This window comes from Canis lupus, chromosome 24, assembly GCF_048164855.1.
Source record: "Canis lupus baileyi chromosome 24, mCanLup2.hap1, whole genome shotgun sequence".
NCBI classification, from domain to species: domain Eukaryota; kingdom Metazoa; phylum Chordata; class Mammalia; order Carnivora; family Canidae; genus Canis; species Canis lupus.
In genome coordinates, this window is record NC_132861.1 from 36529923 (window position 1) to 36546179 (window position 16257).

Consider the following 16257-nt stretch of genomic DNA (forward strand, 5'->3'; position numbering starts at 1 on the left):
AACTCATGGACAACAATGCTGTAAGTCATTCCCAAATAAAGCTTATATAACATAAATGTATTTTTTAAAATGTATTTATTCATGAGAGACACACACAGAGAGAGAGAGAGAGAGAGAGAGAGACATAGAGAGAGAAGGAGGCACCCTGCAGAGAGCCTGATGGGGGACTTAATCCCCAGACCCAGGATCACGCCCTGAGCCAAGGGCAGATGGTCAACTGCTGAGACACTCAGGCATCCCAACATACACGTATTTTGTCTGTAAGACACATCACAGCCTTCTTACATGAATAAATACTCAATAGCATTTAAGCACTATGCTTAGGGGCCATTTTACCAACAAAAAAATGCGAAAAATATTGCACTAAATGGATCAGAAAAAGAATGGTCTTAAGCATGAAAGCAGAAACAAGAAGGCAGAGCAGCTCCTTGAGACCTCAGGAACACACATTAAGTAACATAAAGTAACATATTTTTCATCATTCTGCATGTGTACATGTCTGAATGACAGTGAAAGTGCTATGAGTGGGGACTTTACACTTATAAGTAATTCTTAGCAAGTAGACAAGTTTGCATATCGGAATTCATAAATACCAAGAATCAATTGTATAGCCACAGGACCACACGTTAGAAGTAGAACTTCTGGATTAAAGGCCTTTATAATAGAGAGATGCTGTCAGGTTCATCTCCAAAGAAATCATACCAGTTTATATTGAGCAAACAATAAAAAGACATTATGCTCTTTATTTTAACCAGTGTAAAGATTAGTAAAATTTAGGTAGTCAGTTGGCTGACTGTCCTTCTCCTGGTTTTGGCTCAAGTCATGATCTCAGGGTCATGGGACTGAGCCATACTCTGTGTGGGTTCCATGTTCTGTGGAGAGTCGGCTTGAGATTCTCCCTCAAACTCTGCCCCTCCCCCCACCCAATGTGCTCTCTTTCTCTCTCAAAATAAATAAATAAAATCTTAAATTTTTTTAAAAGAGAAGTAAAATCTAAATTATTTAGAAAGAACTAAAACAAGGTTGCTTAGAAGAATGTTAAAACTATGGCAGTAGTAAAGCTTTTTACTTTTTGTATGTGGATTTCACTTAATGGATATGTTATCTCATGCAATTAACAGAGATTTTTAGGGAACTAAATATATGCATTACTTGTCACAGTAAAATATTGGGATTAAAAAACTTTAGACTTCAAACCTCTATCTCCCTATTTTTGAATGGCAGAACACAATAAAAGCTCACATAGGAGATTTAAGACAACAGCCAACTTCCAGGAAATGTCCTGCACTTAGTTCACAATGTCCTATTCTTTTTATATCTTTGCCTATAGCAGTGGTTCCAAACACCGGAGAACTCTTTAAAAAAAAAAAAATAACCGGATTTTCCTGTCTCAGATCTACCTAATCAGAATCTCTGGGGGAAGAGCCAACAAATCTTTATTTTTAAAAAACTCATAGATAATAATCGAGATCGTTTAGAATCAGAAAACACTTAAGCACTGCAAGATGTTCTGTTCAATTATGTTCAGTACATCACACTTAGGTATTAATGAAGGTACTCCTATATATTATGGGAGCACATAATACCTATTAAAACATGAAAAACAAAATAAACACGTTTTCTACCTTCTATTAATCAAAAAATTAAACAAGTCTCTATACTACACAAATCAGAGATATAAAGTACTTAAAAATAATTTGATGATACATATTACAATTGCCTTTCTTAATTTTATAACTTTGGGGATTAGCTTACCTGTAAAAATAAGAGCACCCTCGGACAGTGTTGTGGGTATAGTGCTCCAAAGTCTTTTCATTGCCATAATCCTCTGAAGGATCGGACCAAAGCAGGTCACACACTGGCCCAAAGGCTGGAGGTTCTTTAAATCTGTCTAACTAAAAGACACACAAAAGCCAAAAGAAGAAAAATCATGAAAGCAAAAGAGCTTTTGGAAACTGGTATGGGTCAAAAAACAAAACAAAACAAAACCCTCCTACCCACAAGAATGTATTAGGAGAAAAGCCCCTTAGAGGAGTTTTCCTTTAGGAAGAAAATGAGCATTTAACAAATCTGGATACATATTTATTATTTTTTTGAAATAAATTTTTATAAATATCCCTGGCATCTAACCATACTGTAGAAAAGGACTCCTTTACATCCTAGTCTTAAAAGCAGAACTCATTTAATTCAAATGTGAAATCAACCATTATAGAGATATACTATTATTGAGAAAGACTATGTAAAATTCACTTCAACTGCCTAGGTGAGCTAACATTACCATCAGACCAGGAAAGGTTTTACAATGGTTCTGTTCACTGTTTACCTCATTCCAAAGGAGATTTCTAGTTTTGTTTGTTTTTTTCAAGTTTTTTTTTTTAATTTTTATTTATTTATGATAGTCAGAGAGAGAGAGAGAGAGAGGCAGAGACATAGGCAGAGGGAGAAGCAGGCTCCATGCACCGGGAGCCCGACGTGGGATTCGATCCCGGGTCTCCAGGATCGTGCCCTGGGCCAAAGGCAGGCGCTAAACCGCTGCGCCACCCAGGGATCCCCTCTAGTTTTATTTTGTAAAGAACTTTCATCCTTTCCCTTCTATGCAGTGCAGGCATTTCAATGTAAGTTATTAATTTAAGCTTTTAGTCATTGCTGCTTTGGTTAGTAGCATGAAAACCAAGACAAACCCAGTAACTAAAAGAGTTGAAGACTTCTAAATGAAAGGGGAGGTTTTTAATACAATTGATTCAGAATTGCAAAATTCAAGACTTACAATGTAAAGGAGAAAGTCGGTTATTTTAAAGATCATAAGGCAGCAGAAATATAGGCACACCCTCTTACCCTGAGGAGAGTAACTTTAATTCAGAGAAAAGTTTTATAAACAAAAAAAAATCTTTAATTTCAGTACCTATATGAGACAGGTACAATACAAAGGTAGAGAAAAGATGATGATAATGTAGGACAAAAGAAGTAAAAAAAGATTGATCATCTTTATAGAAAATCCTGAAAATAATAATCATTAACTCATGCAAGTGTAGCAGTTAAACTCTATCATCTAAAATGTCAAAGCCAGGATCCCTGGGTGGCTCAGCGGTTTAGCGCCCACCTCCAGCCCAGGGCATGATCCTAGAGTCCTGGGATCGAGTACCGCATCAGGCTCCCTTCATGGAGCCTGCTTCTCCCTCTGACTGTGTCTCTGCCTCTCTCTCTCTCTCTTTCTCTGTGTGTCCCTCATGAATACACAAATAAAATCTTTAAAAAATAAAAAAATAATAAAATAAAATGCCAAAGCCAATGAATTTGAGAGCTGGAAGTTCACAGACTATCCATTCTAACTTCCTCATTTCCCAGAGAAGAAAATGTAACTAAGAGTTAACCTTGATTTGGTCAAGGTTACACAATTAATTGCAGAACAGGGGAAGCCTGATTTCCTTCCTTTCGTAATGCTACATAATTTAAAATTTTAGGGCTATACTCAAAATAGGTTATGTTTCCAGTTGATGAAAGTACAGATTTCACTAAAATTTACAGAAATTTTCTGGAAGACATTTAGCAAAATGTTAATAGTAGTCCTCTCCCAATAATGAGGTCACAGATGATTTCCATTCTCTTACTTTTGATTATCTGCATTTAAAATTTTTCAGCAATAGAGGCATATAGTTGACTACAATAAAAAAACTGAAAAAATATATATTCCATGAGGCTAATGAAAGGTTACTTACTTTCTTAATGTCATCTAAACTAGTAATTTCAGGTGACATCCCTCCATGTACACACAGAAACTGCTGGTTTAAGAGGGCAGCAAGAGGAAGACAGTCAAATGTCTCCATACATGCATCATATACCTCTTCAGAATATTTAATTCGACCTATAAAAAAAGAAAAACAGTCAAAAGAAGAAAAGCTAAATTTATCATATATGAATAAGAATATTGGGCAGAAAATTATGAAGCTAGTTCAAAGTCATTTATTTCAGGCAAATTTGAAAACACAATCATCTTTATAAAAATATTCTTGAAAAGTTGTAAACAAAATCTAAAAGGTAAACAAAATCTTCTCTAAAGACAAATATGACCCTGGATTAACCTTCTAGTCCTGTTGTCCTGGAAACCTGTTAAGGTGAATGTCAGCTGTGTTATTAGGCAACATTTCTTATGGTAAAAATTACTCAATTACCTGATAGGCAGCTATAGCTTTGGACTTTTGAGTGCAATGATGACTCAAGGTAGGTCCCTCTGGGACCCTGGAATCTATACCAACCAAGCTTTATGGGAGATACTGGCAACTGTGCTACATGAGGCTTCTAAGCCACAGTGGCTCCCTGATCTGCCCAATGTGGATTTTGTTTCCCTGCACCTGGGATTGTGACTTGGAGGGGATGGTGAAAGGCAGAAAACGTCTGGACTGCTATACCCACTGAAAAGGAATGCCTGGTGTTGTCCCCCTTCCTGGACCATATCCTTCTTAAGTAGATGAATGCCAATATGGCCCATGGTAGTCTTGTAAGCCTAAATGTTTATTGGGTCTAAAAAGATTCCCTGGAGGTACTGAACATATATTAATGGAAACTGAAGTGTTAAGAGTAATCAATAAAATGTCAATAATCTTTTGCTCATGATCTTTAAGGTCTTTAAGCAAATTTTGTCCTAATTATATTCTGTATAAAAATGTTCATCTTAAATTGTATTTTGGGGTTAAAGAACAAAGAAACACTCCGGTGGGCAGAGGGTGGGGTCTCTACAATTATCCAGAAAATATGTCATTAAGTAACAGGTGGAAAACTGACAGAGATAAACCAAGAAACAGACTCTTAACTATAGAGAACAAACTGATGATGACCAGAGGAGAGGTGAGTGGGGGGGGGATGGATGAAACAGGTGATGGGGATTAAGGGTACACTTATCATGATGAGCACTAAGTAACATATAGAGTTGCTGAATCACATATTGTACATGTGAAACTAATATAAAACTACATGTTACCTATACTGGAATTAAAAATTAATAAAAATTTTTAAAAACCAGGAGGTTATAAATCAAATTAAGCAAAACAGAAGTAAATGTTATATTAACACATGACCAAAATAGTTTACAAAATGTTATTTTCTTAAAGTATATGGATAGGTATATAAACACCAACACTTATCTCCTGAGGGGTTAGACTGAAGATGATATCTATATTCTTCTTTGGCTTAGTTTATTTGTGTTTTCTCTGATGAGATATATTAACTTTCTATAATAATATATATTATCATATTACCTTTATTATTGAATTTGTTGAAGGCTCACAGTGTATCTGGGTTAAGTGTTCCTCACAGGGACGCCTGGGTGGCTCTGTGGTTGAGCGTCTGCCTTTGGCCCAGGGTGTGATCCTGGAGTCCCGGGATTGAGTCCCCATCGGGCTCCCTGCATGAAGCCTGGTTCTCCTCTCTCTGCCTGTGTCTCTGCCTTTCTCTCTGTGTCTCTCATGAATAAATAAATAAATAAAATCTTAAAAAAAAAAAAGTGTTCCTCACAGCACAGTGGTCAAGAGAACAATCTGGAACCTGACTGCCTGGATCTGAACCTTGTTTTACTAGCTATGCTACTCAGCACAGATGACTTAGCTCCCTATGCTTTGATGTCCTCATCCATAAAATAGGCATAATAACAATACATGCCTACATTACAAGGCTGCTGTGAAGATTAAATGAATTCATATATGTAAAATGCTTTGAATAATGTCTGGCACACAGTAGGTACTATGTAAGTATTAACTAATATAATTACCTTATTTTATCTTCACAGAAACCCTATGAAACAAGTACTATTACTATCTTCATTAAAAAGCTAAAGAAATTGGGTCTACTTGCCAGATGTTGGGCTGGAAACTGAACCTATTCATGCTCTTAAAACCATGCAGTTCTCTTCCCAATCATTATTTCAAATTAAATATTTAATAGGAGAATCTAAATAGCCAAACATATAATTCCCAAAGGTTAATTAAATTACTTGACTCAGTGTTTTATTTTCATGACAAATTTTAAGCTACATTCCATAAGACAATCATTTCCATAATAAAGGAAAAACGTACCTCAATCACAGGATCACACTGATGATACAAGTTCTAACCAGTATCAACACTACAATATTAACAAAGTTTCAACAATATTCTTTAAAAGTAATTTTGTGGTTTTTTTTAAGATTTTATTTATTTATTCATGAGAAAAACAGAGAGAGAGAGAGAGAGAGGCAGAGAGAGACACAGGCAGAGAAGAAGCAGGCTCCATGCAGGAAGCCTGACACAGAACTCGATACCAGGTCTCCAGTATCACACCCTGGGCTAAAGGCGGCGCTAAACCGCTAAACCGCTGAGCCATCCGGGCTGCCCTATAAGTAATTTTGAGAGTCAACACTATTTGCAAGAAACCCTGACCTGGTCTAGCCACTGATTATATACTTATCTTCATTTACATTTGCTTTCATTATTTAAAAAAAGATTTACATTTACATGGTTAAAAAATACAAAAGCTATAAAAGGCTATACAGAGCCTCCTACAAACCTCTACTCCTGCCACCCCCCCCCACCCCCCCCACCCCCCGCAGGCAACCAGTATTTCTAGTTTTCTGGAGATCTTTACAAAGATACCCTATGCATACACATGCACATATTTATTCTCTTTTCAAAACATCCTTTTGTTTTTCACATAAATGGTAGTTTATATACACTGTTTTACACTTGCTTTTTGTACTTAACATATTTTGGAGATCATGCCACATCTTTATATGAAGAGTTTGTAATTATTTTTTATGCTTGTTTCATTCTAATGCTGCATCTGAAATGTGAATAAATCTTGGAACAAGCACACAAATACTTTATGGCTAGTAGTTCACTTTATGGATATACCACAATTTAACCACACCAATCTCTTAGTACTACAAATAATACTATAATTAATGACAAGCAATACTTATTTTAAAAAAATAAACCTGTCATTACAGTACTGTTTTCATTAGCAAAATTACAAGAGGAGTTTCCAGAACTTGTCAGTAAGCTATTTAATTAAATATCAAAAAATGGCTTATGGAAACAACAATTAATTTACTTTAGAAATTGCTATGAGATGGAATCATAAAAGCATTAGGTTCACTTTTCAAGTATATAACAATAAAACAATGCTTTTGCAACCATAAATGATATGTCAAAAGTTAACTTCTATTTTTCTTTGCTACTCAAATTATCTCTGGGTTTGAAAGGAATGTTTTTTAAAAACTGTAATGTAAAGCAACTTAAGAATTGATGTAAGAAAAAAAAAAGAAAAAAACCAATCTTCACCTGCGATCCTTAGAAATAGTCACAAGACTGCAGCTGCACACTCAGAAACTAAGCATCATTTAGCAGTAATTGTAAGGTGCTGATTCTAAAAGCCACAATGGCCCTTTAAGAGAGACAGTTTATCAGTGAAAACATCCATGCAAAGCAGCACACATAATCTTTGTTCATAAGAATAAAATGCGAAAGTGTATTTATGTGCTTGTTCCAAGATTTATCCACATTTCATATGCAGTATTTGACTGAAACTGGAGTATCTCTATAGATAAGAAAAAAAGAAAGAAACCTGGTTTGACAAATTAAAGCATGTGAAAAGCAAATAAAAACCTAAGATAAGAAATTCTGTGTAAAATGAAATACTTAAAAAATTTTCTCCCAATGTTGTATTGTTTCGTCTTCTAAAAATAGTCTGAACCAATTTATACTAGTCAAAAAAAGAACTCTGAGCAAACAGAGGAAGGATTGGATAAAATATTACCTAAAAAAACCTGACCCTTAATTCAGAACAGAGGCATTCATAGGCAGCTTTCTTATGACTTATTTTTTGCTACATACTGATCATTCCAGAACCTTTGTTAATGGCTTGATACGCATTATTTAATTTTCCCAGGTAAAGAAAAGAGAAGTGTAATGAGTAATATCCCCATATTTGGTTTATAAAAACAATGCAAAATATTTCCAATTTTTACTATTTGGTGAAGCGGTTCTCAAATGACAAATTGTAGATACTTTCAAAGCCTCTAGACCAGCGGCATGCAGCACAATTACCTGCAGAGCTTTAAAAAAGCCTCTTAAGTGCTTGGGGCCCATTCAGGTGATTCTAAATTACCAGTTAAAAATTTTATTGTAATAGTTGTACATGGTAGTTATAAAAATAACTCTAGCAATACCACAGGCAGATATAAAATTAAAAATACAAGTTACGCTGACCCAACTCCCCACAGGTAATAACTATTATACATTTCTTCTAAACATTATATATTTTTAATTTACAAAGGAGATGGCATTATATATGTTCTGCAAATGGGATCCTGTCACCTAACAATATATTTGAACGTCTCTCCATATCAGTACATGTAGGCCCACCTTGATCTTTCAATAGCTGCCTAGTATTCCATTCTTTAAAATGTATTCTCACTTATTTAAGTAGTCCTTCATTTATATTCAAATTCTTTTTTTGTTGTTTTCCTTTTTTGCTATTACAATTAATACTATAATTGTTATCATACATCCTTATACATGCATAACCTATTATCTTTGTGAGTATAGTAAGCAGAATTCTAAAATGAACAGCAATGACCTACAGCAGTGAGTGTGGAATTTGTGGCTATGTTGAGAGTCCTATGACTACATATCATTACAGCAAAAGGGAGATTCTGCTAGGTGGACCTGACCTAATCAAGTGAGCTTTTGAAAAGCAAAGGGTTGGGATGCCTGGGTAGCTCAGCGGTTGAGGTCTACCTTTGGCTCAGGGCATAATCCTGAGTCTGAGGATAGTCTCACCTAGGGCTCCCTGTAAAGAGCCCCTGCTGCTTCCTCTGTCTATGTCTCTTCCTCTCTCTCTCTCATGAATAAATAAATAAAATCTGTAAGAAAGAAAAAAAGAAAAGGGTTTTCCCCAGCTGGTTGATCACAGAAGGCGGTAGAGATATGCATTTAGGCTGTCTGGAAGAAAGCAAACATCGATACTGTGAACTGCCTACTGCCAATAACTGGTGAGCTTAGAAAAGATACCAAGCTGCAGATGAGAACTGCAGCCCTGGTGACACTTGGATTTCAGCTCAGGGAGACCCTGAGCAGAGAATTCAGCCACACTCTGCCTGGATCTCTGACCTACAGTAACTGTGATATAATAAATGCATTGTTTCGAACAGCTGAATTTGTGGTGATTTGTTATACAGCATTAAAAAATGTATATATATATAAAAAAGTATATAATCTGCATGATAAATTGCTAGAAGCCAAGATGCTGGATCAGAAATTTCACAGACATTCCAAAATTACTCTTCAAATACTTTATACCAATTTAAACACTCACCAACGTAGATCTAATTTTTAAAAAAATTTCGTGGTTGTTACCTACTGGTTTGAACTGTATTCTAAATCCCAAGGGCTGGAATGATCTCTATCTTGCCCACCTGTAGCTGACTGTCCTGTCAGAGGAATTTTTTTTTTAAGTGTTCATACTCTAAATTTTTCATTCTAATACGAATGACCTTTTCTTTCAGAATCTACTAGGAGACAGACTGTCATCACAACTGCCAACTCCAGTGTAGGAAGCTTCAATAACAAGAGTTACTATGAGTCGAACACTATTAAGTTGTTACCTACCTGTAAATAAAGGGATTTGGGGGAGAAAGATTGGATGAACTCTTGAACCTTGGGAAATAAATTTAAAAGTTGTTTTTTTTTTCAATTTTGAATATTCTTTGGGAATAAAACTTTAAATATTTTATGATTTATTCCTCCAAGATAATAAAGAGAAATCTAAATAGGAAGCAAAGTAGAATCCATGATCAAATCATCAATTATATGACATTAAAGCATTTGTATATATTCAGTTTTATTTGGGGAAAGAGGTAGATCTCAGAGCTTCCTTATTTTATAAAGAATGTGCTAACATTTTAGAAATCAAAAGTGTTAAAATTTTGTGGGTTCTATTTCTTCTCACTTTATATAAAAATACAAAAACTCCCTAACGTATAAATTGATAAATCTTTATAGAGGGCTAGTTAGAGTATGTATCAAGTCTTTAAAATGTTCGGGCTCTCTAACTTAGTAATTGTCTTCTGAGAATATGTGCCCAAAGTACAAATTCTAGATGATCATTCATTCAACAAATTAACTCAACCAATATTTTTAAGCATCTCTTTTGAGTTATTTATTTATTTTTTAAAGATTTTATTTATTTATTCATGAGAGACATACACAGAGAGAGGCAGAGACACAGGCAGAGGGAGAAGCAGGCTCCATGCAGGAAACCCGATGTGGGACTCGATCCCGGGGCTCCAGGATCACGCCCTGGACTGAAGGCGGTGCTAAACCGCTGAGTCACAGGGGCTACCCTCTCCTAGGAGTTATTAGACGCTATTATGGAAAAACAACAGTGGATAAAACATGTCCCTGCTGTCATGAAACTTAAATTATGGTAGGAGAGAAAAATAATAAACAAATCTATTTTTAAAAATATAAATCTTATATAAAAATCCAGGTGTTGATAGATAATATTAAAAAAAAGGCGAGGTATGAGAGTAAAATGATGATATATATAATTTAGAAAAAGCAACCAAGGAAGAAAGTCTCTGAGATGACATCAGTGAAGTAAGGACATAGGTCTTATGAACAGATAGCTAACTGGGAAAACAAGAAATACTAAGTACAAATGTCCTGGGGTAAATTCTCTCAAACAAGCCCAATAGATTAATATTCACATTGAATGTTAGTTAAGAGTCAATAGTGAGTACCTAGATTCTGGTCAAAGAAATCTTTTTTTTTGGTCCAAGAAATCTGTGACGTTTTTTGTTTTTTTTATCAAACAGCAATTTTTTTTTTTAAGATTTTATTTATTTATTCATGAGAGACACACAGAGGGGGGAGGGCAGAGGGAGAAGCAGGCTCCACGCAGGGAGCCTGACGTGGGACTCCATCCCGGGTCTCCAGGATCACACCCTGGACCAAAGGTTGCACTAAACTGCTGAGCCACCCAGGGATCGCCAATATTTTGACTTTAAAAAACTCTACCTTTAATAATAGTTTTTTTTAAACTATTACAGTATTAATGTCATTCAACAGAAATGTCATACAGTTGTCACTAAACTGGCTACATGATAGTGCATTCATAAGATGGAAGACCTTTTTTTTTTTCTTTAAGAACTTATTTATTTATTTGAGAGAGGGCACACAAGCAGGGGGAGTGGCAGAGGGAGAGGGAGGAGCAGGCTCCCTGCTCAGCAAGCCTCTATCCCAGGATCCTGGGATTACAACCCAAGCAGAAGTCAGATGCTTAAATGATTGAGCCACCGAGGCACCTCATAAGATGGAATACTTTAAAAATATTAAAATAACATTTTAAAATCCTGTTTAAAAATATTTAATGATACAGAGAAATTTTATTAAAGTGAAAGGCACAATTTATTAAGCAGTGCATATAAAAGCCCAATTTTATTTTGAAAACGTACAAATATACATGCATTTGAACTCTTTCATGATAGGTTTTTATGTATACAGAAAAGACTACCTCTCAAATAGTGAGATAATAGTTATCTTTTTTTTTTAAAGATTTTATTTTTTATTTATTCATGAGAGACACAGAGAGAGAGAGAGAGAGAGAGAGAGAGAGAGGCAGAGGGAGAAGCAGGCCCCATGCAGGGAGCCTGATGTGGGACTCGATCCCGGGTCTCCAGGATCATGCCCTGGGCTGCAGGCAGTGCTAAACCGCTGCGCCACCAGGGCTGCCCAATAGTTATTATCTTTAAGTGGTTTTACTGTGGACAACTTTTATCTTCTTTGGACTATTCTATGTTTTCCAAATACCCCAAATGTACTACTTTACATACATAGGGGAAAACCACAGAAGTTATTTTGAAAACAAATGTCTTGGTTCTTACCAGAAATAAATAGGAGGCATTTGAGTTCCATTAATTTAGTTTATGTTTGATTCATTTTGGGATTGACAAACGGTAACTAAAAAATTTATGTGGTGCCTGGTTCAGTTGGTAGAGCATATGACTCTTGATTTCAGAGTTTTGAGTCCAAGCCTCACACTGGGGGTAGAGTTTACTTCAAAAAAAAAAGTTCTGGAAAAGTGATTATACTTACATTCTTGTTTGAAGGTGAAATATTCTGTAAGATGCCTACATTCATGATTTCCTCGAAGCAGAAATACTGTTTTGGGATGATTAATCTTTAAACTCCACAAAAACAGCACACACTATAAGACAAAAATAAGGATATATTTTTATTTGTGACCATAATGCATAAGGATAATTTATAGAAATTCAAATGACCTGCTATAATGGCATATCTCATTGCTATTCTCAAATTGAGACATGAAACTTTCTAACTTTTTGTATATGTGCTGCCGAAGCGAGCACAACTTTCTAACTTTTTGAATGTGACATACTGTTGCTCTAAAATCTGACAGACAGTAGTTTCATACATACCTCTTCTTAATTTATATTTTAATGTTCTATCCAAATATCTATAACTCTGTGACAAAGCCACCTACTGACCCTACCCCCACACTCTTGGTCCTAAAATCAGTATTTTATTTAATGAAGAAACACCAGAGACATTTCCATTAAAATAAGGAATGAGGCAAGGATATCCACTATCTCTGCTATTATTCAACACTGTACTAGAGGTACAGGTAATTAATTTAGACAAAAGAAATCAATTAGAGGTTTAAGAATGGGTAAAGAGGAAAAAAAAAAAACAAAGAATGGGTAAAGAGGGGCACCTGGATGGCTCAGTGGTCGAGTGTCTGTCTTTGGCTCAGGTCATGATCCGGGGGTCCTGGGATCGAGTTCCACATCAGGCTCCCTGCAGGGATCCTGCTTCTCCCTCTACCTATGTCTCTGCCTCTCTCTCTGTCTCTTATGAATAAATAAAATCTTTATTAAAAAAAAAAAGGAATGGATAAAGAAAAAATAAAATAACTCTATTTGAAGAATATATATAATAATAGTATATCCAAAAAAAAAATAGTATATCCAAAAACCCCCCAAAAAATCAATGATAAAACTAACTCAGTGGAACACGTGGGTGGCTTAGTTGGTTAAGCATCTGCCTTTGGTTTAGGTCATGATCCTGGAGTCCCAGGACCGAATCCCATGTTTGGCTCCCTGCTCAGTAAGGAGTCGGCTTCTCCCTCTGCCTCTCCCCCACTCATGCTCTCTGGCTACTCTCATTCAAATAAATAAATAAAATCTTTTTTTAAAAAAAGATTTTATTTATTTATTTATGAGACACACACACACACACACACATACGAGAGAGAGAGAGAGAGGCAGAGAGAGAGGCAGAGACACAGGCAGAGGGAGAAGCAGGCTCCATGCAGGGAGCCTGATGTGGGACTCGATCCCAGGTCTCCAGGATCAGGCCCTGGGCCGAAGGGGCAGGCACTAAACCTCTGAGCCACCCAGGGATCGTCCAATAAATAAAATCTTAAAAAAAAACAAAAACAAAACACAGGACAGCCAGGGTGGCTCAGGGGTTTATTAGCACTGCCTTCAGCCCAAGGCCTGATCCTGGAGACCTGGGATCGAGTCCCATATCGGGCTCCCTGCATGGAGCCTGCTTCTCCCTCTGCCTGTGTCTCTGCCTCTCTCTCTCTCTCTCTCTCTCTCTCTGTGTCTCTCATGAATAAATAAATAAAATCTTAAAAAAAAAAAAGAACCCAACTCAAATAATAAAAGAATTCAGTAACATGGCAGGATATAAAATTAATATATAAAATAAATAGCCTTCATATACACAACCAATAAATAGGACACCTGCCATTTATAATAGCAGCAAAGAAGATTAAACATACAGGAACAAATTTAGCAAGAACTGTACAAAATTAATACCAAGAAAAATTTAAGACCCTCCTGAAAGACACAAAAGTAGGCAAGAACAAATGGAAAAACATCCCTTGTTCTTGGATAGGATGATTCTGCCTTAGTTCTTCCTAATTTATAAAATCATTGTAATTCCAAAAAAAATACCAACAAGTTATTTTCTTTTTTTTTTTTTTAACAAGTTATTTTCTATGGAAAAATAAACATGCAAGAATAGCCAGGAAACAGCCAGGAAAAAAACACTGAAAAATGAGAACTATGGGTGGACAGAGAATGGAGGGGAACTAGTCTTACTGGACATTAAGAGATACTATAAAGCTTCTATAATTAAAACAGTGGTACTGGCACATATATAAATATACCAGTGGAATAAACTAGCTCAGAAATTAATCCAAGTATACACAAATTTTTTGGTATATAATAAAGGTAGCATCCTAGTTCACTGAGGGTAATGATGGATTTAAGTTTTTATTTATTTATTTGAGAGAGAGAGCACATCGTTGCACACAAACATAGAGAGGGGCAGAGGGACAAGCAGATTCCCCATTAAGTGGGGAGCTCAGCGTGGGTCTCCTTGTGGGGCTGCACATGGGACTTGATCCCAGGACTCTGAGATAACGACCTGAGCTGGTCAGATGCTTACTGACAAAGCCATCAGGTGCCCCTAATGATGGATTTCTTAATAAATATCTCTGGGTCATCTGATGCCATTTCAAAAAAAAATTAGATCTATATCTCATGTAATACATAATAAATGACAAATGGATAAGGGAGCTAACTGTATCAAAATGAAATCATGCAAGTTCTATAAAAAAAGTGGTGAGTTCTGTACCCTTAATGTAGGGGGAAACTTGATTTTTTTTAAAAGATTTTATTTATTTATTCATGAGAGATACAGAGAGAGGTAGAGACATAGGCAGAGGGAGAAAAGCAGGCTCCATGCAGGGGGCCCAATGTGGGACTCAATCCCGGGACTCCAGGATCACGCCTAATCCAAAGGCAGACGCTCAACCACTGAGCCACTCAGGCACCCCGGGGAAAAACTTGATCTTAACTAATGATAAAAAAAAACCAGGGGCAGGGAACCCTGGGTGGCACAGCGGTTTAGTGCCTGCCTTTGGCTCAGGGCGCGATCCTGGAGACCCGGGATCGAATCCCACGTCGGGCTCCTGGTGCATGGAGCCTGCTTCTCCCTCTGCCTGTGTCCCTGCCTCTCTCTCTCTGTGTGTGTGACTATCATAAATAAATAAAAATTTAAAAAAATATATTAATTAAAAAAAAACTAGGGGAAAAGAAAAGAAAAGAAAAGAAAAGAAAAGAAAAGAAAAGAAAAGAAAAGAAAAAAGAAAAGATGGAGGGGCTCTTGGATGGCTCAGCTGGTTAAGCATTTGCCTTCAGTTCAAGTCATCATCTCAGGGTCCTGAGTCTCAGCCCATGTCAGGCTCACTGCTCAATGGGGACTCTGCTTGTCCCTCTTTCTCTGCCCCCCACCTCACTCCCCATTTGTGCTTTTTCTTTCTCCTGAATAAATTTTTAAAAATTTTATCTATCTATCTATCTATTTATTTATTTATTTATTTATTTATTTATTTATTTATTTAAAGTCTTATTTATTTATGAGAGACAGAGAGAGGTGCAGAGACACAGGCAGAGGGAAAAGCAGGCTCCATGCAAGGAGCCCGACATGGGACTCGATCCCGGGTCTCCAGGATCAGGCCCTGGGCTGAAGGGGACGCTAAACTGCTGAGCCATCAGGGCTGCCCTAAAAAAAATTTTTAAAGGATGGATAGGGATCCCTGGGTGGCTCAGCGGTTTGGCGCCTGCCTTTGGCCCAGGGTGTGATCCTGGAGTCCCGAGATCGAGTCCCGGGATCGAGTCCCACATCGGGCTCCCTGCATGGAATGGAGCCTGCTTCTCCCTCTGCCTGTGTCTCTGCCTCTTTCTCTCTGTCTCTCATGAATAAATAAATAAAAATCTTTTAAAAAATTTGTTTAAAGGATGGATAAATTTGACTATCTACAAATAAAATAAAAATAATTTGTACAGTAAAAAAACTGGCAAAAACTGCTAAAACTACATATTCATTTAACTTTTGACCTACCCTGAAGATATACCTCCAAATAATAATAATAATACAAAGTTGTGGTGTTGTTTATTTTTTATAAGATTTTATTTATTTATTCACGAGAGACACAGAGAGAGGCAGAGACATAGGCAGAGGGAGAAGCATGCTCTCTGGGGGGAGCCTGATGTGGGACTCTATCCCAGGACCTGGGGATCACTTGACCTGAGAAGGCAGATCCTCAACCACTGAGCCACCCAGGTGCCCTGTGGTATTGCTTGTAATAGCAACATTTCAGAAACAACCTAAATGACCATACATTGGACAGAAG

The 16257-nt window shown here is 36.6% G+C and overlaps 1 protein-coding gene across 8 annotated transcripts in view; it reads right to left on the reverse strand.

The window, feature by feature from the left end:
* The window catches only part of PPP3CC (protein phosphatase 3 catalytic subunit gamma), a 110818-nt gene that overhangs the window by 37310 nt on the left and 57251 nt on the right, over nucleotides 1-16257 (reverse strand). For all 8 annotated transcript variants that reach the window (XM_072796322.1, XM_072796319.1, XM_072796318.1 and 5 more), the window contains exons 4-6: nucleotides 12123-12234; nucleotides 3717-3862; nucleotides 1756-1895 (exon numbers count right to left, since the gene is read on the reverse strand). In XM_072796322.1, the coding sequence (XP_072652423.1) occupies nucleotides 1756-1895; nucleotides 3717-3862; nucleotides 12123-12234 (398 nt within the window). The remainder of the gene's footprint in view (nucleotides 1-1755; nucleotides 1896-3716; nucleotides 3863-12122; nucleotides 12235-16257) is intronic.